The sequence below is a fragment of the Hyla sarda genome, chromosome 1 (assembly GCF_029499605.1).
Source record: "Hyla sarda isolate aHylSar1 chromosome 1, aHylSar1.hap1, whole genome shotgun sequence".
Taxonomy (NCBI): Eukaryota; Metazoa; Chordata; class Amphibia; order Anura; family Hylidae; genus Hyla; species Hyla sarda.
In genome coordinates this window covers 541,193,679-541,221,348 of record NC_079189.1, presented here as the reverse complement: position 1 = coordinate 541,221,348, position 27,670 = coordinate 541,193,679, and the positions used below count along the sequence as shown (strand labels likewise).

At 42.0% G+C, this 27,670-nt stretch overlaps 1 protein-coding gene across 5 annotated transcripts in view; it reads right to left on the bottom strand.

Moving 5' to 3' along the window:
• The window catches only part of ADAMTS6 (ADAM metallopeptidase with thrombospondin type 1 motif 6), a 333,735-nt gene that overhangs the window by 244,664 nt on the left and 61,401 nt on the right, over positions 1 to 27,670 (bottom strand). For all 5 annotated transcript variants that reach the window (XM_056541263.1, XM_056541253.1, XM_056541289.1 and 2 more), the window contains exons 2-3: positions 15,458 to 15,946; positions 14,667 to 15,031 (exon numbers count right to left, since the gene is read on the bottom strand). In XM_056541263.1, coding sequence (XP_056397238.1) covers positions 14,667 to 15,031; positions 15,458 to 15,554 — 462 coding nt within the window. In that variant the 5' untranslated portion in view covers positions 15,555 to 15,946. The remainder of the gene's footprint in view (positions 1 to 14,666; positions 15,032 to 15,457; positions 15,947 to 27,670) is intronic.

Genomic DNA, 27,670 nt, shown 5'->3' with positions numbered 1-27,670 from the left:
AAGATGGCTCATTTTTTGTGCCATAATCTGTTGTTTGTATCGTTACCATTTTGATATTTATCTGAATTTTTGCTTAATCAAAAAAATATATATTTGTTGGGTGAAATTGAAAAAAAAAAAAAAAAACTAAAATCCATTTTGTAACATTTGGAAGCCTCCGTTTCTACACAGTGCACTTTTCGGTAAAAATGACACATTGGCCCCCATTTACTAACATGATTCAGACTCTTTTTGTTGGGTTTTGCCCCTAAATTCTGATGAACGGAACGTGCGACAGAATGTGCGACAGAAGAAACCAGACAGAATCTGAATCACTCAGAGTGAAAAAAAAAATACAAAATGGGCGTTGTTTTTAGGTAAAGGGGTGTGTTCCCTACATTTCTGCCAAAATCACTCGTCTTTTCCTAAAACCACTCTGAAATTCAGAAAACCCGACACTAAAGCATGTATAAAGTTTCAGAAAGCGGAGTAAATTCTCTGGCTTTTTGCTCCTTTGCCTGCCTCGTCTTCTTCAAGCAATTCTTACTTGTAATTTTTTTTTTTTTTTGCACAATTTAATTTTTAAGCAAGTTTTAGAGTCTTTTCAACAATATTTTATTTTTTCCTATCGTTTCAGTAATGATGGTGATTCCAAAAATGATATGCAGGGTGGACCATTTATATGGATACACCTTAATAAAATGGGAATGGTTGGTGATATTAACTTCCTGTTTGTGGCACATTAGTATATGTGAGGGGGGAAACTTTTCAAGATGGGTGGTGACCATGGCTGGCCATTTTGAAGTCGGCCATTTTGAATCCAACTTTTGTTTTTTTAATAGGAAGAGGGTCATGTGACACATGAAACTTATTGGTAATTTCACAAGAAAAACAATGATGTGCTTGGTTTTAACGTAACTTTATTCTTTAATGAGTTATTTACAAGTTTCTGACCACTTAAAAAATGTGTCCAATGTGCTGCCCATTGTGTTGGATTCTCATTGCAACCCTCTTCTCCCACTCTTCACACACTGATAGCAACACCACAGGAGAAATGCTAGCACAGGTTTCCAGTAGCCATAGTTTCAGGTGCTGCACATCTCGTATCTTCACAGCATAGACAATTGCCTTCAGATGACCGCGAAGATAAAAGTCTAAGGGGGTCAGATCGGGAGACCTTGGGGGCCATTCAACTGGCCCACAACGATCCACTTTCCAGGAAACTGTTCATCTAGGAATGCTCGGACCTGACACCCATAATGTGGTGGTGCACCATTTTGCTGGAAAAACTCAGGGAACGTGCCAGCTTCAGTGCATAAAGAGGGAAACACATCATCATGTAGCAATTTCGCATATCCAGTGGCCTTGAGGTTTCCATTGATGAAGAATGGCCCCACTATATTAGTACCCCATATACCATACCATCAATTTTTGTGTTCCAACAGTCTTGGAGGGATCTATCCAATGTGGGTTAGTGTCAGACCAATAGCGGTGGTTTTGTTTGTTAACTTCACCATTCACATAAAAGTTTGCCTCATCACTGAACAAAATCCTCTGCGTAAACTGAGAGTCCTGTTCCAATTTTAGTTTTGCCCATTCTGCAGCACCTGAAACTACGGATACTGGAAGCCTGTGCTAGCATTTCTCCTGCGGTGTTGCTATCAGTGTGTGAAGAGTGGGAGAAGAGGGTTGCATTGACAATCCAACACAATGGGCAGCACATTGAACACATTTTATATGTGGTCAGAAACTTGTAAATAACTCATGAAAGAATAAAGTTACGATAAAACCAAGCACATCATTGTTTTTCTTGTGAAATTCCCAACAACATGTGTCACATGACCCTCTTCCTATTGAAAAAACTAAAGTTGGATTGAAAATGGCTTACTTCCAAATGGCCGCCATGGTCACCACCCATCTTGAAAAGTTCCCCCCCTCACATATACTAATGTGCCACAAACAGGAAGTTAATATATCACCAACCATTTCCATTTTATTAAGGTGTATCCATATAAACGGCCCACCCTGTATATATGTATGTGTGTATATATATACATATATATATATATATATATATATATATATATATATACACATATACACACATTTAAATTAGCTCACCACACCACCTTCACAGGTAGTGTGTCCTGCAAAACAGCTCAGGCTCCATTTAAGAAGTCTCAGAACTGATTGGGATTTATGCCAAGCCAGAACTCTCTCCAGAAGGAAAGAGGACCCATCTGCAGACAGCTGTTTCGGGGTGTTTGTCCCTCGTCAGTACAGAGCAGGATGATCTGGCTTGGCTGTGGTGAGAGGCCTGTGGCTTTAAACGGGGTCAGTACTTTCCTCAGGGAGAGGACACCTCTTCAGGTTAGGCCATTTAGCACTCCGCGGGCTTCTGGGTAAAAAAATATATACGTTAGCTCACCACACCACCTTATATATATATATATTCTCATTTAATACATCTATCTATATGTGTCTCCCTCCTTCCTCAGGTCCGAGTTACAGTGTGTGGATACAGTACTTTATATAAACATATTTCCATGAATACATTAACCCAGTGGTTCTTAACCTGGGTTCGATCGAACCCCAGGGGTTCGGCGAGTCAGTCCCAGGGGTTCGGCAGGGGAGGTTGCAACAGGACAGGCAAACCAAGCAATTGATTGGGGCCACGAGCAGAGCCGGTGTTTGCCCGTCCTGTAGCGACGGGGCAATTTCCACCATCACTATTAACTCCCTGCGGCCCGCGTTAAGTTTAAAAATGCATGGCCGCCGGGACATAGCGCACACCGGGATGTCACTGACGTCCCGTGCGTGCACCCATGGAAACAAAGGCGCCGAGGACCGGAGGATAGAGAAGGAGGAAGACGCGCGCTGGCCAGCTTGGTAAGTGACCAGCGGCACGTTATCTTCGGTGCTCCAACCACTGGTCCCGAGACCTACGGCTATAGCCAGAGTGGTAGTCGGAGCACTGAAGTGGGCAGTACATAGGCATACAGCCTCCAGTCATACACTGTATATGGCTGGAGGCTGTATGTCTGTGGGGGAACACTGCCTACATCAGTGGTCTTCAACCTGTGGACCTCCAGATGTTGCAAAACTACAACTCCCAGCATGCCCAGACAGCCAACGGCTGTCCGGGCATGCTGGGAGTTATAGTATTGCAACATATGGAAGTCCCGCATTTAGACAATGCGATCAACCTTGATCGTGGCATCTAAAGGGTTAATGGCAGGCATCGGCCCGATCGGCGATGTCTGGCCTTAACCATGGGTCCTTGCTGCTTACAGCAACCGGGACCCATTGGGTATGAAGCGTGCTCCTGCGAGCACCTTAAGTACTAGGACGCAAGGGCGTGTATGCTCTTCCTCCTTAACCCATTAACGACACAGGATGTCCTGCGCCGGCTCCCGCGATATAAAGCGGGGTTGCGCTGCGACCCCGCATCACATCGCGTCGGTCCCGGCGCACATCAACGGCCGGGACCCGCGGCTAATACCACACATCGCCGATCGCGGCAATGTGCGGTATTATCCCTTTAGAGGTGGCGGTCAGCTAAAGTGAAAGTATCCCGGCTAGTCAGTCGGGCTGTTCGAGACCGCCGCAGAGAAATTGCAGCGTCCCGAACAGCTTACAGGACACCGGGAGGGCCCTTACCTGCCTCCTCGATGTCCGATCGACGAATGACTGCTCCGTGTCTGAGATCCAGGCAGGAGCAGTCAAGCGCCGATAACGCTGAGATTAGGATGAGAGATCCCTATGGGACCTATAACACTGCAACAAAAAAAAGTAAAAAAAAAGGGGTACTCCGCCCCAGACATCTTATCCCCTATCCAAAGGATAGGGGATAAGATGTCAGATGTCAGATTGTGATGTCAGATCGTGACATCATGGCTCCGCCCCTCGTGACAACACGCCCCCTCCCATAGACATGTATTGAGGGGACGTGCCGTGACGTCACGAGGGGCGGAGCCATGACGTAACGATGCTCCTTCCCCTGTATCGCCCGTCATTACGCACAGAGCGAACTCGCTCTGTGCTGTAATGATAGCGGGGTGCCGCAGCGGGGATCCCGGGACCGCGGCAATCTGACATCTTATCCCCTATCCTTTGGATAGGGGATAAGATGTCTAGGGGCGGAGTATCCCTTTAACCCCTTCCCTAATAAAAGTTTGAATCACCCCCCTTTTCCCATTAAAAAAAAAATGAACAGTGTAAAAAAATAAATAAATAAACATATGTGGTATCACCGCGTGCGTAAATGTCCGAACTATAAAAATATATCATTAATTAAACCGCACAGTCAATGGCATACGCGCAAAAGTACCAGAAGTACGACAAATTCAAACCTATATAAGTAGGGTATCATTTGAACCGTATGGACCTACAGAATAATGATATGGTGTCATTTTTACCGAAATATGCACTGCGTAGAAACAGAAGCCCCGTTGTCGCACAATGATTTTTTTTTCCGTTCCGCCGTGAATTTTTGGGTAAAATGACCAATGTCACTACAAAGTAGAATTGGTGACGCAAAAAATAAGCCATAATATGGATTTTTAGGTGGAAAATTGAAAGGGTTATGATTTTTAAAAGGTAAGGAGGAAAAAACGAAAGTGCAAAAACGGAAAAACCCTGAGTCCTTAAGGGGTTAAAGGGGTTAATAGTTCAGACAATTACGCACACGGCAATAAAAAATGCCGGCTATTAGCTGCGGCCTCTAGCTACTGAAATCAGCTGGGGGGGCACTGGGTATGGAGCAGGCTTGAGTCAGAAGCCTGTGCCATACACCATGAGTGCAGCTGTGCTTGTCGGGAGCTTTCAGTTACGGCTCTGCTTGCCTGATGCAGGGCTAAAGGCCTGAAAAATTCACCTGCCTGGGGCCTGGAACTAAATGTCTGGGGCGTCGAGCAATAGGATTTTCACATCATGTGCTGCATTTCAAGTGAAGCAAATGGGGCCAAGCTGTAATACCACACCCAACCTGAGGACATGTGTGGCACTGTCTTTAAAAGAAAGCAGGCAGTCATTTAAGCTTAATAGAACTAAATGAGACCTGATTATTTGCAAATATGATGAATATAACAAAAATATAACAAAAAAATATGAACAAAAAGATGATTTTGGTCATTCCAAATAATTTTTAGTAAACAGTTTGTCTTTACATAAAGTCCAGACTGAAGGCCGCACTGCAGTTGGATATATGACAGGGAAACGATAATGTGGAGGCATTATGGGTAGAAATATATGGAGATGAAAATAAGAAAAATTCTGATAGGGGTTTGCTATAAGCCACCAAATATAATGGAAGAGGCAGAAGATCAATTACTGAGGCAAATAAACTTGGCAGCAAATCAAAATGATGTGATAATAATGGGGGCCTTTAAAGGGGTATTCCAGGCCAAAACTTTTTTTTATATATCAACTGGCTCCGGAAAGTTAAACAGATTTGTAAATTACTTCTATAAAAAAATCTTAATCCTTCCAATAGTTATTAGCTTCTGAAGTTGAGTTGCTGTTTTCTGTCATGTCCCAGGAGCTGTGCAGTTCCTATGGGGATATTCTGCCATCATGCACAGCTCCCGGGACGTGACATCATCATTGAGCAGTTAGACAGTAAACTTCAGAAGCTAATAACTATTGGAAGGATTAAGATTTTTTATAGAAGTAATTTACAAATCTGTTTAACTTTCCGGAGCCAGTTGATATATAAAAAAAAGTTTTGGCCTGGAATACCACTTTAACTATCCTGATATAAACTGGGAGACTGAGACCTGGGAATCTCATAAAGAAAACAGGTTTCTGACTATAACTAAAGACAATTATCTGTCCCAAATGGTGCAGAGCCCGAACAGAGGGGGCGCCCTACTAGACTTAATATTAACCAACAGACCTGACAGAGTAACTAATGTGCAAGTAGAAGGACACCTAGGAAATAGTAATCACAATATAATACATTATAACTTGTTCTTCAATAAGGGAATCTCTCGAGGGGCCACAAAAACAATGAACTTTAGGAAGGCAAAGTTTGATCAACTCTGAGAAGCCCTTAAGAATATAAAATGGGATAATGTCCACACAAAAAATAAGAATACTGACGCTAAATGGGAGACTTTTAACCTGTTAAGGACCAAGGGCGTACCGGTACGTCTTGGGTCCTTTCCCTTTCTATAACTTGGGGCCACACTTTCTATAACTGGGTCCTTTCCCTTTCTATAACATGGGGGTTTGAGGCCGGGACCCGTGGCTAATAGTGCGTGGCACCGATCGCAGCGCGCTACTAACCCTTTAGATGCAGTGTTCAAAGTTCAACGCCACATCTAAAGTGAAAATAAACCAATGCCGGTTAGCTCTGGGAGCTGTTCGGGATCACCGTGGTGAAATCGCGGCATCAGGAACAGCTGTAGGACAGCAGGAGGGTCCCCTTACCTGTTGTCCGATCGCCCAATGACTGCTCAGAGCCCGATATCCAGGCATGAGAAGTCAAGCGCAGAATCATTGATCAATGGGTTCCTATGAGAAACCATTGATCAATGTAAAAGGTCAGTGTGTGCAGTGTTATAGCCCCCTATGGGAGCTATAACATTGCAAAAAAAAAGTGAAAAAAAAAAAAAAAGTGAATAAAGATCGTTTAACCCCTTCCCTAATAAAAGTTTGAATCCCCCCCCCCTTTTCATATTTTTTTTTTAAAAACCGTGTGAAATGTCCAAAGTATAAAAATACATCATTAATTAAAATGCACAGTCAATGGCGTAAGTGCAAAAAAGTTGCAAAGTCCAAAATTTTGTATATTCCGATCATTTTTTGCAGTACCAACAAAAATGGTACTGCAAAAGACTTCAAATCACGGTGCAAAAAAATTAGCCCTCATACTGCCCCGTACGCAGAAAAATTAAAAAGTTATAGGAGTCAGAAGATGACAATTAAAATTTTTTTCCAGAAGTACGATAAAATCAAACCCTACATAAGTAGGGTATCATTTTAATTGTATGGCCCTATGGAATAAAGAGAAGGTGTAATTTTTACCAAAAAATGTACTGCATAGAAACGGAAGCCCCCAAAATTTAGTTTTTTTCTTCAATTTTGTCGCATAAGGATTTTTTTTCCGTTTCTTTGTAGATTTTTGGTAAAATACTGATGTCATTACAAAGTAGAATTGGTGGCGCAAAAAATAAGCAATCATATGGATTTTTAGGTGCAAAATTGTAAGAGAAAAAATGAAAGTGCAAAAACGGAAAAAGCCCTGGTCCTTAAGGGGTTAATTGTATTTATTCTGATTGGATGACTGTTACTAGTGGTTACCACAGGGGTCAGTCTTGGGTCCTGTTCTATTTAATATATTCATTAATGACCTTGTAGGTTGAATAGTAAAGTAGCAATCTTTGCAGATGATACTAAACTCTGTAAAGCGGTAAACACCATAGAGGACAGTGCACTGTTACAAATGGGTCTGGATAGGTTGGAGGTTTGTGCTGGGAAGTGGCAGATGAGGCTCAACACTGATAAATGTAAGGTAATGCACATGGAGAAGAAAAATCCAGGCTGCGATTATGTATTAAATGGGAGACAAATCACTAGTCAGACCACATATAGAATACTGTGTACAGTACTGGGCACCAGTGTACAAGAAAAATATAGTGGAGCTGGAGAGGGTTCAAAGGCGGGCAAAAGAGAAAGACGGGGAATGGGAGGACTACAGTACCGAGAAAGATCATCATAATTAGGGTTATTTAGTTTAGAAAAAAGAAGGCTTAGGGGAGACCTAATAACTATGTATAAATATATCAGGGGGCAGTACAGAGTAGCATCCTCTACGTTTAGAGGAAAGAAGGTTTCTACACCAGCACAGATGAGGGTTCTTTACTGTAAGTGCAGTGAGACTGTGGAACTCTCTGCCAGAGGAGGTGGTCATGATGAACTCAGTAAAAAAGTTCAAAAGGGGTGTGGATGCATTTTTGGAGAGTAATAACATTACAGGTTATAGATACTAGATTTATAGGGACAGAATGTTGATCCAGGGATTTATTCTGATGCCATATTTGGAGTCGGGAAGGAATTTTTACCTCTAGTATGAGGGCTTTTTGCCTTCCTCTGGATCAACTCAGTAGGGACTCATTAGGGATATAGGTTGAACTTGATGGACTCTGGTCTTTTTTCAACCTTATGAACTATATTACTATGCTTATGCAAGTACTGTGAATAACAAATACTGGAAATATACTTAGGTGGTGATGTTCTCATACAATATGCAGCACTTGCTTCAAACATGAAACCATTGGATACATGATACCTATTGTGAACGTAAGGCTCTGACAGCAGAAAAAGGGCAGAGTGTTCCTATTCATCATTGTAAATTATTTGTTTACAAAATGAACATGTCAGTGTAAACCTGAAACAATAAAACACAGGAAACACTTTAAAATACAGAGCAGATCTTTTTGAGGTTTGCAGATGTATTTTTAAGTAAGGCTGGGTTCACACCACGATTTCTTAAATACGGTTCCCGTATACGGTTTGGAGGAGGGGGGCGGGGCTTAATTGCGGCGCCCGCACTCAGCCGTATTCGGGAACCGTATTTAATACAAGTCTATGAGCCGACCGGAGTGAACCGAAGCCTCCGGTCAGCTTCGTTTTCGGCCGTATGCGGTTTCCCGACCGCAGGCAAAAACGTGGTCGACCACGTTTTTGACTGCGGTCGGGAAACCGCATACGGCCGAAAACGAAGCCGACCGGAGGCTTCGGTTCACTCCGGTCGGCTCATAGACTTATATTAAATACGGTTCTCGAATACGGCTGAGTGCGGGCGCCGCAATTAAGCCCCACCCCCCTCCTCCAAACCGTATACGGGAACCGTATTTAAGAAATTGTGGTGTGAACCCAGCCTAAGTTCAAATGTTGAAGATTTACCTATAGGTGCATTTTCACTAGAGGATCGGCAGCAGATCAGCCATTATTTCAATGAGGAATTCACAAAAATATTGAACATCCTTATTTTAGACAAAAATCCAAGGAGGGATTTATTAAAATCTGTGAAGAGGAAGAGTGGTGCAGTTGCTCATGGCAACCAATCAGATTGCTTCTTTCATTCTTAAAGAGGCCTGTGAAAAATGAAAGAAGAAATCTGACTGGTCGCTATGGACAACCGCCCTACTCTTCCTCTGCACAGGTATTTTATCATTCTTCCCCCCAAAAAAAATTCTCACTGCATGTGAACAAGTGGGGCACAGCACATTTTCTATGTTTTTATTGTGGAAGTACCTGACCTACCTCACAATTTCTACAATAAATTTTAGATGCAACATGCATCAAAATTTTCACTGTAAAATGGAGAACTGTGTTTGTTTACACCTTGGATAAAGTGTTTATGCACATAGCATGTGTACAAATACATAGTTACATAGATCACAAGGTTGAAAAAAGACAAGAGTCATCAAACCCAACCTATATTCCTATTGGGTCCCTACTGAGTTCATCCAGAGGAAGGCAAAAAAAAAAACTGTAAGGCTGATGCCTATTGCCCCATACCAGGGGGAGAAATTCCTTCCCGACACCAATATGGCAATAATAAATCCCTGAATGAACTATCTGTCCCTATGGATCTAGAATCCATAACATGTTATGTTATTACTCTCCAGAAATGTATCCAGGTCCCTTTTGACCTATTTTATTGTGTTCACCATGACCACTTCCTCTGGCAGAGAGTTCCATAGTCTCCCTGCTCTTACAGTAAAGAACCCCCTCTGTGCAGAAACCTCCTTTCCTCTAGACATAGAGGATGTCCCCTATTTACTTATACAGTCCTGAATATAAATAGGTCATGGGACAAATTTCTGTACTGTCTCCTTGTCGAGTTTATAAGAAAAATGCTATTAGAATTAAAGGGGTTGTGCGCTGCCCTGCCTTTCGGACCTCCGCTCACAGTGTCCGGAAGTTCATTACTCCGAACGCTGTGTGCGGGCTTCCATGTTCGCGGCCACCGGACGTGACATCACGCCCGGCCCCTTCGTGACGTCTCGCCCGCCCCCTCGTGACATCATGCCCACCCCCTCTACCAAAGTCTATGGGAAGGGGGCGTGACAGCCCCCATAGACTTTTGTTGAGGGGGCGGGCGAGACGTCACGAGGGGGTGGGTGAGACGTCACGAAAGGGCCGGGCGTGACGTCACGCCCGGCGGCCGCGAACACGGAAGCCCGCACACAGCGTTCGGAGTAATGAACTTCTGGACGCTGTGAGCGGAGCTCCGAAAGGCAGGGCAGCGCACAACCCCTTTAAGGAATCTTTTCCTTTATTCATTCGGAAATGAAACACAGTCATTTTGTAGTTTTTTTAAGGCAGAGTTCACATCAGCATTGGGCTCCATTAAAGGGGTACTCCACCCCTAGACATGTTATCCCCGTCTGATTGCGGGGGGCCCCGCTGCTGGAACCCCTCAGGATCTCCTTGCCAGCGTTGCGGCATTACGGCCACAGAAGCCTGGGTCTTCAGTCACTGGGACGTCATGCCACATCCCCTTCATTCATGTCTATGGGAGGGGGCATGACGGCTAGTATACAGCCCTCACGCCTCCTCCCATAGACATGAATGGCGTGGCAGCTGTGATCACCAGTCATTAGGCACAGAGCGGAGTTTGCTCCGTGCACCGGATGACTGAGGTGCCACGGCAGAGATCCCGGGGGTGTCTAGATAAGATTTCTAGGGGCAGATGACCCCTTTAAGCTAATAAAGTGGAACTGGAGGACTAGTGGAACCTCTATTTCAGTGAAAAGTGATACGCTCACATTCATCTTCTGTACTTTACCTCCAAAATTATCCAATTCTGAAAACATAATCACATGATCCCACAGGCCAGTGTTTTCCAACCAGAGTGCCTCCAGATGTAGCAAAACTAAACACCTGGAGGCGCCCTGGTTGGGAAACACTGCCACAGGCAGATGACCCTCTGTGTCCATTATTACAAGACTCTACACATCAAGGCATCTAGATCTATACACTACCTGCAGGCTTGCCCCATCTCGCGTCTTATCCAAATGGATATATGTTTTAACAGACCAAAGTAGCAAGAAAGAACATGGAGAGATGTCTCACATAAACATGTATAAAAGGTGAATAACTTCATGACACATGATACATGAACAGTGGCCAGATCTGGTATCTAAGGCCCCTGTCCATGGTAAATACAATTCCTTTACACATCCACAATATGATTATATTAACATCATTGGACTGTTGCTAGAGGCAAGGGTGCCCTATTTTATTATTGTGTTTTGCTATAGTAATTGAGTTCCTTGGCTCTGACAGATAATAACAACAAAGCTAAGAAGTCATTATTTTTAACTATAACCAATATAGCGACCATTAAGACTGCCATAGGGGTTGTTATCAAGATTTTCCAGGTTTTAAAGGGGTATTCCGGGCCAAAACTTTTTTTTTATATATCGACTGGCTCCGGAAAGTTAAACAGATTTGTAAATTATCTGTAGAAATATATATATTAGGGCTCAGGGTTTGAGACAACTGGACAGGTTGTGTTTAAAGTAATATTTCAATTTATTGATTGTATATAATGTGACAATTGAATATTAGATAAAATGTAAATAGCAGCAACTGCGTCTCACAGGGCCCTTGTGTAGGCGCAGCACCAACTATTAAGAACTATAGCATATGTATAGTACAGTATATAAAATATAAAAATATACTTGTAAAAAATTATAAAAGATATAAAATAAGAATATAGAGACCACCATAAACATATATATAGAGAGGGATCTGGATGGGAGAGTCTTAGACCATCCTCTATGGTAAATAATCTCCTCTCATAAAAAAGTCCTGCTCATATAGACCGATTCTGGTATTGTGGTAACCAATGGCAACCATAAGGTTAGTAACCCGTAGCAACCGTTCTGATGAGTCCGGCTATTTAAGCACTTCAACGTTTAAGTAGAAGATAAACTTGATATTTGTAGACAATATTCAACATGAACAGCTAGTATGCAGTCACTGTTAATATGCATGCATATTTGTATGATACTTTGTATCTCACCGCTCCCGGACACTGATGCGCTGGACTTCACGGGGATGCTGCGATCTCCTCCTGATGCGCTGTGTAATCCTGCAGTGTATTAGCACTGAGCAGCTGTCTTGGTAAGCGGCAGCATCACCGGAGACTCGGCAGTCTCCCACAGTGGTGATGTTGGTAGATGGTGGGTTGCGGGTGGTGTTGTCGCAGCGGTTCTGCGGATGCGCACGTACATGTGCCGGTGGCGTCCTCGTGGCAGCGAGGCGCGGATGTCTCCTTCACCGGGTGTCGGGTGATTGGACGCGTTTCAGGACTCTCTCAGTCCTTTCTTCAGCAGCAAAGAATAAGTCTTATTCTTTGCTGCTGAAGAAAGGACTGAAAGAGTCCTGAAACGCGTCCAGCGTCCCCTCATTACCTATTGAGACCACCAGTATATTTGCCCTGCTTAAGTCAATAGCAGTCCGATACCGGACAATAAACTGTCAATCACCCGACACCCGGTGAAGGAGACATCCGCGCCTCGCTGCCACGAGGACGCCACCGGCACATGTACGTGCGCATCCGCAGAACCGCTGCGACAACACCACCCGCAACCCACCATCTACCAACATCACCACTGTGGGAGACTGCCGAGTCTCCGGTGATGCTGCCGCTTACCAAGACAGCTGCTCAGTGCTAATACACTGCAGGATTACACAGCGCATCAGGAGGAGATCGCAGCATCCCCGTGAAGTCCAGCGCATCAGTGTCCGGGAGCGGTGAGATACAAAGTATCATACAAATATGCATGCATATTAACAGTGACTGCACACTAGCTGTTCATGTTGAATATTGTCTACAAATATCAAGTTTATCTTCTACTTAAACGTTGAAGTGCTTAAATAGCCGGACTCATCAGAACGGTTGCTACGGGTTACTAACCTTATGGTTGCCATTGGTTACCACAATACCAGAATCGGTCTATATGAGCAGGACTTTTTTATGAGAGGAGATTATTTACCATAGAGGATGGACTTAGACTCTCCCATCCAGATCCCTCTCTATATATATGTTTATGGTGGTCTCTATATTCTTATTTTATATCTTTTATAATTTTTTACAAGTATATTTTTATATTTTATATACTGTACTATACATATGCTATAGTTCTTAATAGTTGGTGCTGCGCCTACACAAGGGCCCTGTGAGACGCAGTTGCTGCTATTTACATTTTATCTAATATTCAATTGTCACATTATATACAATCAATAAATTGAAATATTACTTTAAACACAACCTGTCCAGTTGTCTCAAACCCTGAGCCCTAATATATATATTTCTACAGACAAACTACAATCTGACACCTTGGGTATAAGTGTCTAATTAGGTAGCCCGGGTTTATTTGGTGGGTAGTCAGACAAGAGCCTCTCCAACTCTTCTATAAGATTTGTAAATTACTTCTATTAAAAAATCTTAATCCTTCCAATAGTTATTAGCTTCTGAAGTTGAGTTGTTGTTTTCTGTCTAACTGCTCTCTGATGACTCACATCCCGGGAGCTGTGCAGTTCCTAAGGGGATATTCTCCCATCATGCACAGCTCCCGGGACGTGACATCATCATTGAGCAGTTAGACAGAAAAACTTCAGAAGCTAATAACTATTGGAAGGATTAAGATTTTTTAATAGAAGTAATTTACAAATCTGTTTAACTTTCCGGAGCCAGTTGATATATATAAAAAAAGGTTTTGCCTGGAATACCCCTTTAAGTATAGGGGTTGCTACCACCCATACTACCGCCAATAGGTGGAACAAGAGAGATCAATCTCTTCCTCCTAAAGAGCTACTCTAGATATTTTTTTTTCTAGTGAAGCAAGACATGTCCTTTAAGACTCCATATGCCAATTTTGCACTCTCTTTAAGAAGAAATGTAGCCCCTTTAGTCCCATGACAAAGGTCTCTACTAGATAGCCAGCACCCTGTTCTGTACGGATGAGGGACAAGAGATTGAAACAGTTGTCTACACATAGGTATCTTGTCCTTCTGGAGGTTACTCTGGCTTGGCTAATATTCCCCAGTCATGTTTCAAGGTTTCTTAAAAGGGGCCTAACATTAACTTATAGAGATTTTACCTCCAATTGGTGTCACCAGAGAGGAGAGCTACTCTGCAGACATCAGAAACAAATACAACTAAAAAATAAATGTTTAACATTTTTAAAGGGCAACAATACAAGAAATGTTGCTAGATGCTTCGAATTCAGTCAAATGTCAAGGAGGCAGAGCTGAACTGCTCAAGTATCGGAGCAGTCCATCCTCGCTTCCACTCTTCCTTTCTTGCCCTCGTCTCTCCACCCCCTCTTCGACCAATGTACACAGCTCTGTAACTCAATTAAGGAGGGGCTGATAGACGAAGGCGAGTGAGATGGCACGCCAGGTTGTAGCACTTGGTAGCCACCATCAGCTCCAGGAAATGTAATTTTCTTTTATTCCCTAACAGCTATCCAATGGTGTCTGCACATTCTAAACAGAGCTGACGGATTCCCTTAAATCATTGGTGAAAATGTTCTTTCATCCCAATAACTTGCAGAATATTACAGATTTTCTTAAAATATAAACCACTTGCAAGAATTTCATTTTAAGACAAATTAATTTTAAGGAAAAAAAAAAATAGAAAAGACAACTGATCTACTCACCAAGCCATTGCAGTTACTTAGAGCCACTTTTGTTGTAGTATTTTGGTCCTGTAAATATCCTGTATAGTGACAATTGTCTATGAAATCATGCTTAAACTCCGGCCCATTCTTGCCCCAGTACTCTACGGTAAAGTGTTTTGACACCAGTTCTGTATTCAGAGTCAGGTTTAAATGAAAGTGCTTGCCATAGGCAGAAATTTTAAAAAATAATTTAGAAGCCTCCTGCTCTTGATCTTTAGGGTCCGTACTCCTCCTTTTCCGAGAGTGTTTGTCATTCTTCACAGTATAACTGACGAAGTCCCCGATGTTGTCAACCCTTATAGGAACCGTCAGTTGATAGTGTTCAAGGTAAGACAGGAATTCCCCTTTGTGATTGCAAACCAGGCCAATCCATAAAGGGAGCATGCAAAGGAAAAAGGAAAGCAACAGGGAGTAGTACATAAAAGAGCATTAGGCAATTATACTAGTTTATACTAGGTCTATCATCAATATCTTAACTATACAAAACACTAGGGTGGAACAAAGTAACCCTTACTATGCCACATAACTGTAGATCTTTAAGTCTAAGTAACTTCATAAACCAAGACCAGGGTGTTAAAATTGTGCAAAATGATGTTGCTTATAATAAATATTTGTGACATCTTCTTAATTTGGGCAATATACATAATGGATGTCTTAGGGTTCTTCATACAACATTTTACACTTGGACAAAGACTATACACTACACTGCCCAATGATCTGTTAAGATTTATTCCTTAACAAACATATAAACAGTTTTAGCAAAACCCTACCTTGAGAACTAAAGGAGAGTCTGCTGTCCCTGTGAGATTCCGATGAAACCATGACAAGGCCCAATATCCAGGTCAACGTCTTCCACAAAAGTTCCATAATTTAGTAGGACAGAAAACGGGCCCCTTTTTTTCCTTTGTTTCTTTTTGTCTCTCTCCTTCTCTTTAGGCTACCTCTGTCCTACAGCATTATCTCTACTCCAGAACGGCACCATAACAAGTCCATGTACTCCTCCTTCCTCCTAAGCCACCACCTTGATGAGTGGCTTCTCCAAGACTTTGGAAGAGTAGATTACTTTTTAGCACAAGCTCTTCTCCTGTGCTTTTTTCCTTCTTGCTTGTCCATGTTCATTTTCTCAAATCCAGTTAAAAAAGATCAAAATGTAAAAGAAAAAAAAAAGTAGAACTTTTGAAAGCCCACATAAAACAATCCTACGCGCAACTTGTCAAGTATCAGATGAGAAATTTAATGGAATTGGGCCATTTCTGTACCTGCAAAGAAAAGAAAAGAAAATAACTCACAGCATCTGTTGCATCTTCAGTTCCAGCTGGGAAAAGGTAAGCCAACTCTAAAGACCTGTGTGTCAGAATGATCAAGTCTCAGTGGTCATAGTTTATGTTACAAAATATGGAGTAATTCAATTAAACCAGTGTTGTTTTTCATAGTCTAAATAAACATTTCAAAGACTAAACATAATAGGCTAACCTAAATAATGTGTCGAGGCCAGACGGCTCATTTTTCATTAGCTGCAAAAGGAAAATTATATAATTCATTTTCCCTTTTTTTATGAAAAGAAAAGATATCTGATTACACAACATGATAAAAAGTGAAACCCAACCCTGCACGGAGAAAGGAAGGATTAGGGTTCACAAATCTTTTCTATTATTTTTAATGAAGCAGATTCCTGTGTTGGCTACAATGTTTTTTTTTTTTCTCCCTTTTGTTGAATCTTAAGGCACACTATCACGAACTGTAAAGCAGAATCCTTTTACATTACACAGGAATCATGTAATGTCAGCAAATAAATCACATTCGCAGGCGTTCAGTGCATAGAGCTGCTTTAAAGAAAGGAGGAACACTGGACAGGACCGAAAAAGATCAAACATGGGTTACGTCCAAACATGCAATGAACCCGAAGAGGAAAAAATACATGTTACAAGCCAAAAATACCATGGTCTTGATTTACTATTGATTTACTGACCTGTTTGTCGGGTTGTGCACCAAACTGTGTCCCATTGCACCACAAATTATATCAGAATTTGCACCAAAATGTTAAAAAAAACAACCAACTGGGTCGCTGGGAAAAGGAGATGTGGTCGCATAAAAGAGGGCGTGTTTCCAATAATTTTGAAAAATTCCAACATACTTACTAAGGTTTCCACAGAAAATGTGGTGGATTTGAGCTCTGGAAAACGCCACAGATCAGAGCATTTATAAAATAAAATAAAAAGGCAACAAGTAGGTAAACATAAGTAAATACTGTGAAAAAGATATCTGTCAGGAAACAAAACCCACAAAGAAAGCTACACTCCACTTTTAGTAAATTAGGACCAATATCTCAGTGTATGACATAGGGATTGGGGTACATATTGGATGTGTTTCCTGTTTTGCACCAGCTTCCTCATATATTCTATAAACTCACTTGTATGCCACCTAGCTAAGATAAGCAAAACTTCTAATTTGTTTATATTTATGCCATCTGAAAAAACGCAAGTCTCCACTGAATCAAATTCCTCCATTTTTGCCTCCATTGAATGGGGATATATGGCTCTGTAATAGGAAATTAACCCAATGAATTGCAATGAAATGGCAATCTTTAGATTCAAAGTATTGCTGTATTTGGAATTAGGTAACATAGTAGTGATTGATATTTATTAAAACATAAAAGATAACAAACAATACAGAGTGTCTTGCCTTTCTTGGAGGGTAACATGCAGAGAAGAGGATACTGCAAAAATAGACTTACAATCTAACAAGTTGGGCTCATTATGAAGGCAGAAAGCAAAGAACTAAAGATGGATGGACTCTAAGACTTTTTGAAAGAGGAAGTCAAATAGGTCAAGGAATAGAACTCTACAGATGGAGACCAGGATAGTTCATGTACGAGAAGAGGACAGTCATACTGTATGTGGGTGAAGGAGCATAGAGAAAGTAAGGTTACACATGCAGGATGTGCTATAGATGAGGAGTAATCTGAAGGGGAAATATGCTTTAGTATTTGGAAACCTGGGTAGGGACTGGAAATGGATGAGACATGGCAGAAGCATTTATAACTAGTGGGGGATAAAACAGGGTAATGATATAGTAGTCAATGCAATAATGTGCAAAGGCTTGGATTAGGACTGCGATGATCCAAGGAATTTGGTTAAAAGTGTAGCACAAGTGGAAGTATAAGGATCAAGAGATGTGCTGTCTAAAAGGAACGAAGGATAGAGCTGTGTCAATATTTACCACAAGACAACAAGTGGGGATAGTAAAAATAATAGAAAGGTTTGTCACAAAAGGACAAAGACTAGTGTGGAAGTTCTAGACTAAAACCAGGATTGGGTCAAAAACACAGAAAAAGGTACAAAACTTTCTACTATATTTTTGCACTACGTCGGTTCCACTATTGGTTTTGGGGCCACCATAAGTAAAGCCAGAATTGAGGTATGCAAAAGGATAAAGTGACACTGACTAAAACCACAAAAAAAACTAGTCTGAGAATAATAAAACAGCATTATGTTCACAATGCTAAGATTATTTAACAACTGGAACATACAGTCACAGCCGTAAATGTTGGCACCCCTGACATTTTTCAAGAAAATTAAAGGGGTACTCTGCTGCCCTGCTTCCGGAGCTCCGCTCCCCAGCGTTCGGAAGTTTACTGTTGCGAACGCTGTGTGCGGGCTTCCGTGTTCAGGGCCACCCCTCGTGACGTCATGCCGGCCCCATCGTGACGTCACGCCCGCCCCTTCAACGAAAGTCTATGGGAAGGGGGCGTGACGCTGGGGAGCCGAGCTCCGGAAGCAGGACAGCCTAGTATCCTTTAAGTATTTCTCACAGAAAAGGATTGCAATAACACATGTTTGGCTATACACATGTTTATTCCCTTTGTGTGTATTGGAACTAAACCAAAAAAGGGAGGAAAAAAGCAAATTGGACAGAATGTCACTCCAAACTCCAAAAATGGGCTGGCACCCTTAAAGGGGTACTCCGCTGGAAAAAAAAAATTCTTAAATCAACTGGTGCAAGAAAGATAAACATATTTGTAAATGACTTCTATTTAATAATCTGAATCCTTCCAGTACTTATCAGCTGTTGTATGCTCCACAGGAAGTTATTTTCTTTTTTAATTTCCTTTCTGTCTGACCACAGTGCTCTCTGCTGACACATCTGTTCATTTTAGGAACTGTCCAGAGTAGAAGCAAATCCCCATAGCAAACCTCTCTTGCTCAGGACAGTTCCTGACATGGACAGAGGTGTCAGCAGAGAGCACTGTGGTCAGACAGAAAGGAAATTAAAAAAGAAAAGAACTTCCTATGGAGCATACAACAGCTGATAAGTACAGTAAGGGTTAAGATTTTTAATAAATGGAAGTAATTTAAAAATCTGTTTAACTTTGTGGCACCAGTTGATAAAAAAAAAAGAATGTGAGTACCCCTTTAACTTAATATTTGGTTGCACACCCTTTGGAAAAAATTACTGAAATCAGTCCCTTCCTATAACCATTAATAAGCTACTTACACCTCTCAGCCGGAATGTTTGGACCAAACTGCTCCAGGTCTCTCTTATTGGAAGGCGCCTTTTCCCAACAGCAATTTAACATCTCTCCACAGGTGTTCAATGGGATTTAGATCTGAACTCATTGCTGGCCACTTCAGAACTATCCAGCGCTTTTGCTGCCATCCAATTCTGGGTGCTTTTTGACGTATGTTTGGGGTCATTGTCCTGCTGGAAGACCCAAGATCTCGGACACAAACCCAGCTTTCTGACACTGGGCTTTACAGTGTGACCCAAAATCCATTGGTAATCCTCAGATTTCATGATGCCTTGACAAATTCAGGACACCCAGTGCCAGAGGCAGCAAAACAATCCCAAAACATGATTGAACCTCCACCATATTTCACTGTAGGTACTGTGTTCTTTTCTTTGTAGGCCTCGTTCCGTTTTCGGTAAACAGTAGAATGATGTGCTTTACCAAAAAGCTTTATCTTTGTCTCATCTGTCCACAAGACGTTTTCCCAGAAGGATTTTGGCTTATTCAAGTTCATTTTGGCAAAATGTATTCTTGCTTTTTATGTCTCTGTGTCAGCAGTGGGGTCCTCCTGGGTCTCCTGCCATAGCGTTTTATTTCATTTAAAGGGGTCCTGCAGGCTCAGGGAGCACCAGTGTCAGAAATTGTTTGGGGCTGCTTATCCACCATCCGGACTATCCTGCGTTGACACCTTTCATCAATTTCATCTCTTCCATCCACGCCGAGGGAGATTAGCTACAGTGCCATGGGTTGCAAACTTCTTGATAATGTTGCGCACTGTGGACAAAGGCAAATCTAGATCTCTGGAGATGGACTTGTAACCTTGAGATTGTTGATATTTTTCCACAATTTTGGTTCTCAAGTCCTCAGACTGTTCTCTTCTCCTCTTTCTGTTGTCCGCACTTAGTGTGGCACACACAGACAAACAATGCAAAGACTAAGTGAACTTCTCTCCTTTTTATCTGCTTTCAGGTGTGATTTTTATATTGCCCACACCTGTTATATTGCCCACACCCACACACAATTTGTTTTTTTTCCCTCCTTTTTTGGTTTAGTTCCAATACACACAAAGGGAATAAACATGTGTATGGCAAAACATGTGTTACTACAATCCTTTTCTGTGAGAAATACTTCATTTTCTAGACTTTTTTTTTTCTTATCAACTGGTGCCAGAAAGTTAAACAGATTTGTAAATTACTTCTATTAAAAAATCTCAATCCTTCCAGTACTTATTAGCTGCTGAATACTACAGAGGAAATTATTTTATTTTGGAACACAGTGCTCTCTGCTGAATCACAAGCACAGTGCTCTCTGCTGACATCTCTGTCCATTTTAGGAACTGTCCAGAGCAGCATATGTTTGCTATGGGGATTTTCTCTATGGGGAGCTCTGTGTTCCAAAAAGAAAAGAATTTCCTCTGTAGTATTCAGCAGCTAATAAGATTTTTTAATAGAAGTAATTTACAAATCTGTTTAACTTTCTTGCACCAGTTGATTTAAAAAAACAAAAAGTTTTCAACCGGAGTACCCCAATAGGGTATTGGAAACCAAGTAAAGTCAGCATGCTTTGGCTCAGAGTACATTTATGTTACATAGTAACATATACGGTTGGAAAAAAAGGCACAAACAAAATCCATCAAGTTCAACCAAGGAGGTGAAGGGAAGGGGGTATGGGGGTATGGTCATAGAACCTATCCCAATAGTTTAGCTTCCAATCCTACTTACTTTTCTCATACTTACGATAGGGATTTTTTTCATCTTTCATTTTTATCTTTTATATTTAACAGTAAAATGAGATAATCCATGCGAGCAACATACATTAGATATATTTCGAAATTAGAATTCATACCCAGTGTTTCACGGAGAATGCCATAAAGTTTTACATTGTACTACAAGTGAACACTTCATTGGTCTCTCACCTAAATCACGGGATGTTATCTGTGACTAGCACAACAGTATGAGCCTATTGTATCCAAAGCAAATTGGAGAATAGTATAACTCTATTGTTCACCCCCTATGCACAAGATAATTCCCCTCCCCCCCCCAAAAAAAAGAAAAAACTGAGTATTAATTTCACCCTCATTCTGCAGGGCTACAACTTTCTACATCCAGATACTAAATAGGACTCCGTCGTGTTTCACAGATGACCTGCCTTCTTAGTTCTTACTCATGTGAAGTCCAGGATCCTTCTTTCCTAAACAGGTTCTAAGAAACATCAGAACCTCTTCATTGTTGGACTATGCAAATGCACTAAATGACAGTAGCCTGTTTGTGAGCAAGCTTGTGCAACTTTCATCTATATCTCGAAATGACTTCAGGTCCCTATTATCTTATTCCCCGTACAGACATCTTGCTTTTCTTACTCATGTGGTCATTCCTAGAAGTTCCTCCTGATTAAACAAAGCAGTCTATTTCTAAACCCTAAGCCTAAGCCCTTGACATGATTGACATGGTATCTAAGATTAGTTTGATATGCTCAGCAGTGCTGGAATTTTAGGATTTTCTTGCACCCAGCTACAGAAGAAGTGAATTAAGTTTTAGTGTCCTCTTGTTGAGGCAAGTTTTGGATTAGGTCATCAATCCTTTAATTTCAAGATGGGAAACAAAACTATTCCCTTATGTACAAGGCAGAGAGACCCTGGTGGGTATATCATGATACATGAGCCTTCCCAGGAAATTCTGACCTATTTACATGGCACATAATAACTATGAAATTCTTTGAGTGAATACCACAATGTGTATCCTGCCCTGCAATATTATGACTCTGTATCAGGCAAAACAACAAAAGCATGACTTCCAAAGAACAATGACATGATCTGAACATTTACAAAACATCATCTATACATGAAGCGGTGTAATATATAAGGGTGTGTGTGCTCACTAGCGTTTGTACTTATTCTAGGAAAAGTTGGATTATACTTAAAGGGGTACTCGGGTGGAAAACTTTTTTTTTAATCAACTCCTGCCAGAAAGTTAAACAGATTTGTAAATTACTTCTATTAAAAATGTGTAATCCTTCCAGTACTTATTAGCTGCTGAATACTACAGAGGAAATTCTTTCTTTTTGGAACACAGAGCTCTCTGCTGACATCATGACCACAGTGCTCTCTGCTGACCCCTCTGTCCATTTTAAGAACTGTCCCCCATAGAAAACATATGCTGCTCTGGAAAGTTCCTAAAATGGACAGAGATGTCAGCAGAGAGCACTGTGGTCATGATGTCAGCAGAGAGCTCTGTGTTCCAAAAAGAAAATAATTTGCTCTGTAGTATTCAGCAGCTGATAAGTACTGGAAGGATTAAGCTTTTTTAATAGAAGTAATTTATAAATCTGTTTAACTTTCTGGCACCAGTTGCTAAAAAAAAAAAAAAAAAGTTTTCCACCGGAGTACCCCTTTAACCCCTTAAGGACCCAGCCATTTTACACCTTAGGACCCAGCCATTTTTTGCACATCTGACCACTGTCACTTTAAACATTAATAACTCTGGAATGCTTTTAGTTATCAATCTGATTCTAAGATAGTTTTTTTGTGAGATATTCTACTTTAACACGGTGGTAAAATTTTGTGGTAACTTGCATCCTTTCTTGGTGAAAAATCCCCAAATTTGATGAAAAATTTGAAAATTTTGCATTTTTCTAACTTTGAAGCTCTCTGCTTGTAAGGAAAATGGATATTCCAAATAAAAAATTTTATTCACATATACAATATGTCCACTAAAATTGACGAGTTTTTACTTTTGGAAGACACCAGAGGGCTTCAAAATTCAGCAGCAATTTTCCAATTTTTCACAAAATTTCCAAACTCACTATTTTTCAGGGACCAGTTCAGGTTTGAAGTGGATTTGAAGGGTCTTCATATTAGATATACCCCATAAATGACCCCATTATAAAAACTGCACCCCCCAAAGTATTCAAAATGACATTCAGTCAGTGTTTTAACCCTTTAGGTGTTTCCCAGGAATAGCAGAAAAGTGAAGGAGAAAATTCACAATCTTCATTTCTTACACTCGCATGTTCTTGTAGACCCAATTTTTTAATTTTTACAATGAGTAAAAGGAGAAAATTTAAACTTAGATTTGTAGCCCAATTTCTCTCGAGTAAGCACATACCTCATATGTCTATGTAAAGTGTTTGGCGGGCGCAGTAGAGGGCTCAGAAGCGAAGGAGCGACAAGGGGATTTTGGAGAGTACGTTTTTCTGAAATGGTTTTTGGGGGCTTGTTGCATTTAGGAAGCCCCTATGGTGCCAGAACAGCAAACCCCCCCCCCCCCCCACATGCCATACCATTTTGGAAACTAGACCCATTGAGGAACGTAACAAGGAATAAAGTGAGCCTTAATACCCCACAGGGGTTTCACGACTTTTGCATACGTAAAAAAAAAAATTATAATTTTCACTAAAATGTGTGTTTCCCCCCCCCAAATTTCACATTTTTGCAAGGGTTAATAGCAGAAAATACCCCCCAGAATGTGTAACCCCATCTCATCTGAGTATGGAGGTACCCCATAAGTTGACCTGAAGTGCATTACGGGCAAACTACAATGCTCAGAAGAGAAGGAGTCATATTTGGCTTTTTTAGAGCAAATTTTGCTTGGGGGGCATGTCGCATTTAGGAAGCCCCTATGGTGCCAGGACAGCAAAATAACCCCCACATGGCATACAATTTCGGAAACTAGACCCCTTGAGGAACGTAACAAGGGGTACAGTGAGCATTTACCCCCCACTGGTGTCTGTCAGGTCTTTGGAACAGTGGGCTGTACAAAATTTTTAATTTGCACAGCCCACTGTTCCAAAGATCTGTCAGACACAAGTGGGGTGTAAATTCTCACTGCACCCCTCATTACATTCTGTGAGGGGTGTCGTTTCCGAAATGGGGTCACATGTGTTTTTTTTTTTTTTTTACGTTTGTCAAAACCGCTGTAACAATCAGCCACCCTTGTGCAAATCACCTAAAATGTACATGGTGCACTCTCCCTTCTGGGCCTTGTTGTGCGCCCCCAGAGCTTTTTGCGCCCACATATGGGGTATCTCCGTAGTCGGGAGAAATTGCATTACAAATTTTGGGGGGCTTTTTTCCCCTTTTACCTCTTGTCAAAATGAAAAGTATAGGGCAACACCAGCATGTTAGTGTAAAAAATTACTTTTTTTTACACTAACACGCTGGTGTAGACCCCAACTTCACCTTTTCATAAGGGGTGAAAGGAGAAAAAGCCCCCAAAATTTGTTAGGCAATTTCTCCCGAGTACGGCGATACCCCATATGGGGCCCTAAACTGTTGCCTTGAAATACGATGGCTCCGAAGTGAGAGAGCGCCATGTGCATTTGAGGCCTGAATTAGGGATTTGCATAGGGGTGGAGATAGGGGTATTCTACGCCAGTGATTCCCAAACAGGGTGCCTCCAGCTGTTGAAAAACTCCCAGCATGCTTGGACAGTCAATGGGAGTTGTTGTTTTGCAACAGCTGGAGGCTCCATTTTGGAAACAGTGGCGTACCCGACGTTTTTCATTTTTATTGGGGAGGGGAGGGGGGCTGTGTAAGGGTATGTGTATATGTAGTGTTTTTTACTTTTTATTTTATTTTGGGTTAGTGTCGTGTAGTGTAGTGTTTTTAGGGTATAGTCACACGGACGAGGGATTACAGCGAGTTTCCCGCTGCGCAAAATTTGCTGCATCGCAAACTTGCAGCCTGATACTCACTGTAAGCCCCCTGCCCATGTGAATGTACCCTGTACATTCACAGGAGGGGGGGGGGGGGAACCTCCAGCTGTTGCAAAACTACAACTCCCAGCATGCACATTCTATCAGTGCATGCTGGTAGTTATAGTTTTGCAACAGCTGGAGGCGCACGGGTTGGGAAACACTGAGTTAGGAAACAGACAATGTTTCCCAACCGGTGTGCCACCAGTTGTTGCAAAACCACTACTCCCAAACATTCTCAGGCATGCTGGAAGTAGTAGTTCGGCAACATCTTTAGAGCCAGATGTTGCCGATCTACAACTCCCAGCATGCTTGGAGTTGTAGTTTTGCAACATCTGGAGGACTACAGTTTGAAAACCACTAATACAGTGGTTTCCAATCTGTGCCCTTCCAGATGTTGCAAAACTACAACTCCCAGTATGCCAAAACTGTCCAGGCATGCTGGGAGTTGTAGTTCTGCAACATCTGAAGGGCCAGATGTTACAGAACTACAACTCCCAGCATGCCTGGACAGTAAGGGCATGCTGAGGATGTCTAGTTTTGCAACATCTGGAAGGGCGCAGTGGTCTCCAAACTATGGACCTCCAGATGTTGCAAAACTGCAACTCCCAGCATGCCCAGACGCCAAGGGCTGTCTGGGCATGCTGGGAGTTGTAGTGTAAGGGGACCAGATGGAGCAGTCCAGATCGCTTTACGGCGGTCTGGACTGCTGCAAAGGTCCTGCAACGCCGCCGAAGATCCACTCACCTGTCGCCTCCGCCGCCGTCTCCGCTGCCGGGATCCGGGTCTTCAGGGACGAGGTAAGTACGAGGGTCGGGACCTCCGGTCTTCCTCCCGTTCTCTCTGGACTTCCAGGGGCCGGGCAAGGTGGGAGGAAGTAACCGCCCCCCCTGCGATTGGTCGAGGAATCACAGGGGATAGGAGGAGGTGGCAGGCTAGCCACCTCGCTCTTATACTTCAGCATGGTCCTGGCTGTCTTTACAATCGGGATCATGCAAAATTACCAGGCGGTTGGGTCCTAGAGACCCGATCAGCCCGGTAACGCCGCAGATCGCAGGGGCGATTTCCCTCGCGATGTGCGACGATCGCCGACATGGGGGGCTGACATGGCCCCCCTCGGCGTTTACCCTGGATGCCTGCTGAAGCATTTCAGCAGGCATCTGCTTCTGATCTCTGCACGGCACGCGGAAGGAACCGGAAAACGCCAGGACGTTCAGGGACGTCCTGGGTCCTTAAAGCCAAGGGTGCGGGGATGTCCCCGTAAGTCCTGGGTCCTTAAGGGGTTAAAAAATTTAAAGTTTTCCTCTCCAGCAACCAATGTTACAGGCAATTCAAAAAACTAGATACTAAAAGGGCTCTTTCTTTGTGTGTCATATTCAGTGTATGGATCAAAGAGCAGGATGGATCTATTTATGAATTACATGGTCAGCTATGCATTTGAATGGTCACCTGTAATACTGCACTTCCCCTGTAGTGGCCACTGCAGAGAAAATGTACAGCCAGCTGTATCTCTCCTTTAGAAAATTGTCTGGGAGTCTAGGTAGCTGTTTACTGTAGTGATCACATAATTGATACAAATACTCATATGAAGGGGGTTATCTGTAATAGGACACCTCCTTTAAAAGGGTACTCCGGTGGAAAACAATTTGTTTGTAAAATCAACTGCTGCCAGAAATCTAAACAGAATTGTAAATTACTTCTATTCAAAAATCTTAATCCTTCCAGTAAGTCATATCAACATCAACACATCAGCTCCATGTGAGTTTACCCTAATAGAAAATATACTTATATATTTTGAAATTCATTTAATAATAGTTTGTCCACTCAATACCCCTTAATAAGAAGGCTGACGCTTCAAAACATTTGGTTTTCACAATGTAAAAGGAAAAACTAAATTTTGCATAGACATAAGTATTCAGACTTTTTGCTATGACACTTGAAATTTAGCTGTGAAGACAAATATATGGAGAAGTGAACAAAAAAAAAACTTTCTGCTGCACTGAAAGTTGCCAAGAAGTTTGGAGCAACCAGGACTCTTCCAAAAGCTGCCTATCCCACCAAACAAAGTAATCTGGGGGAAAGGCTTTGGTAATAGAGGTGACCAAGAACCAAATTGTCACTGGGGCTGAGTTCCAAAGATCCTGTGTGCAGTGTGGAGAAAATCAACAATCACTGCAGCCACCAATCTGAGCATTATGGAAGAATGGCCAGAAGGAAGTCTCTCCTGAGTATAAGGGTACGTTCCCACCTGGTGTATTTTGCTGCGTATTTGCTGCTGCATATTTTATTTCCCATTGAAGTCAATGGGTTGCAAAAAACAAACACCTAAAGGACTCTCAGAATGTGAGAAACAAGATGCCCTGGTCTGATGAAACCAATATTCAACTTTTTTACCTCAATTCTAAGCAGCTGGGAAAAGAAGATTTGCATTGAGGGGAAGCTGAACAAAGTACAGAAATATTGTTTAAAAAAAAAAAAAAAAAAAAACCTGATCCAGAGTGCTCCGGAAATCAGACTGGGCCAAAGGTTCACCTTCCATCAAGACAATGGGGGAGATTAATCAAAACCTGGGAAGAGGAAAAGTTGACCAGTTGCCCATAGAAACCAATCCCTTTGCTTCTTTTACTTTTCAGAGGCCTTTTTAAAAATGACAGAAGCAATCTTATTGGTTGCTATGGGCAACTGGTAAACTTTTCCTCTGCAAAGGTTTTGATCAGCTAACAGTGAACACAACACAGGAGCATTTTAGGGGCAATTCTTTGAATGTCCTTGAGTGGCCCAGCCA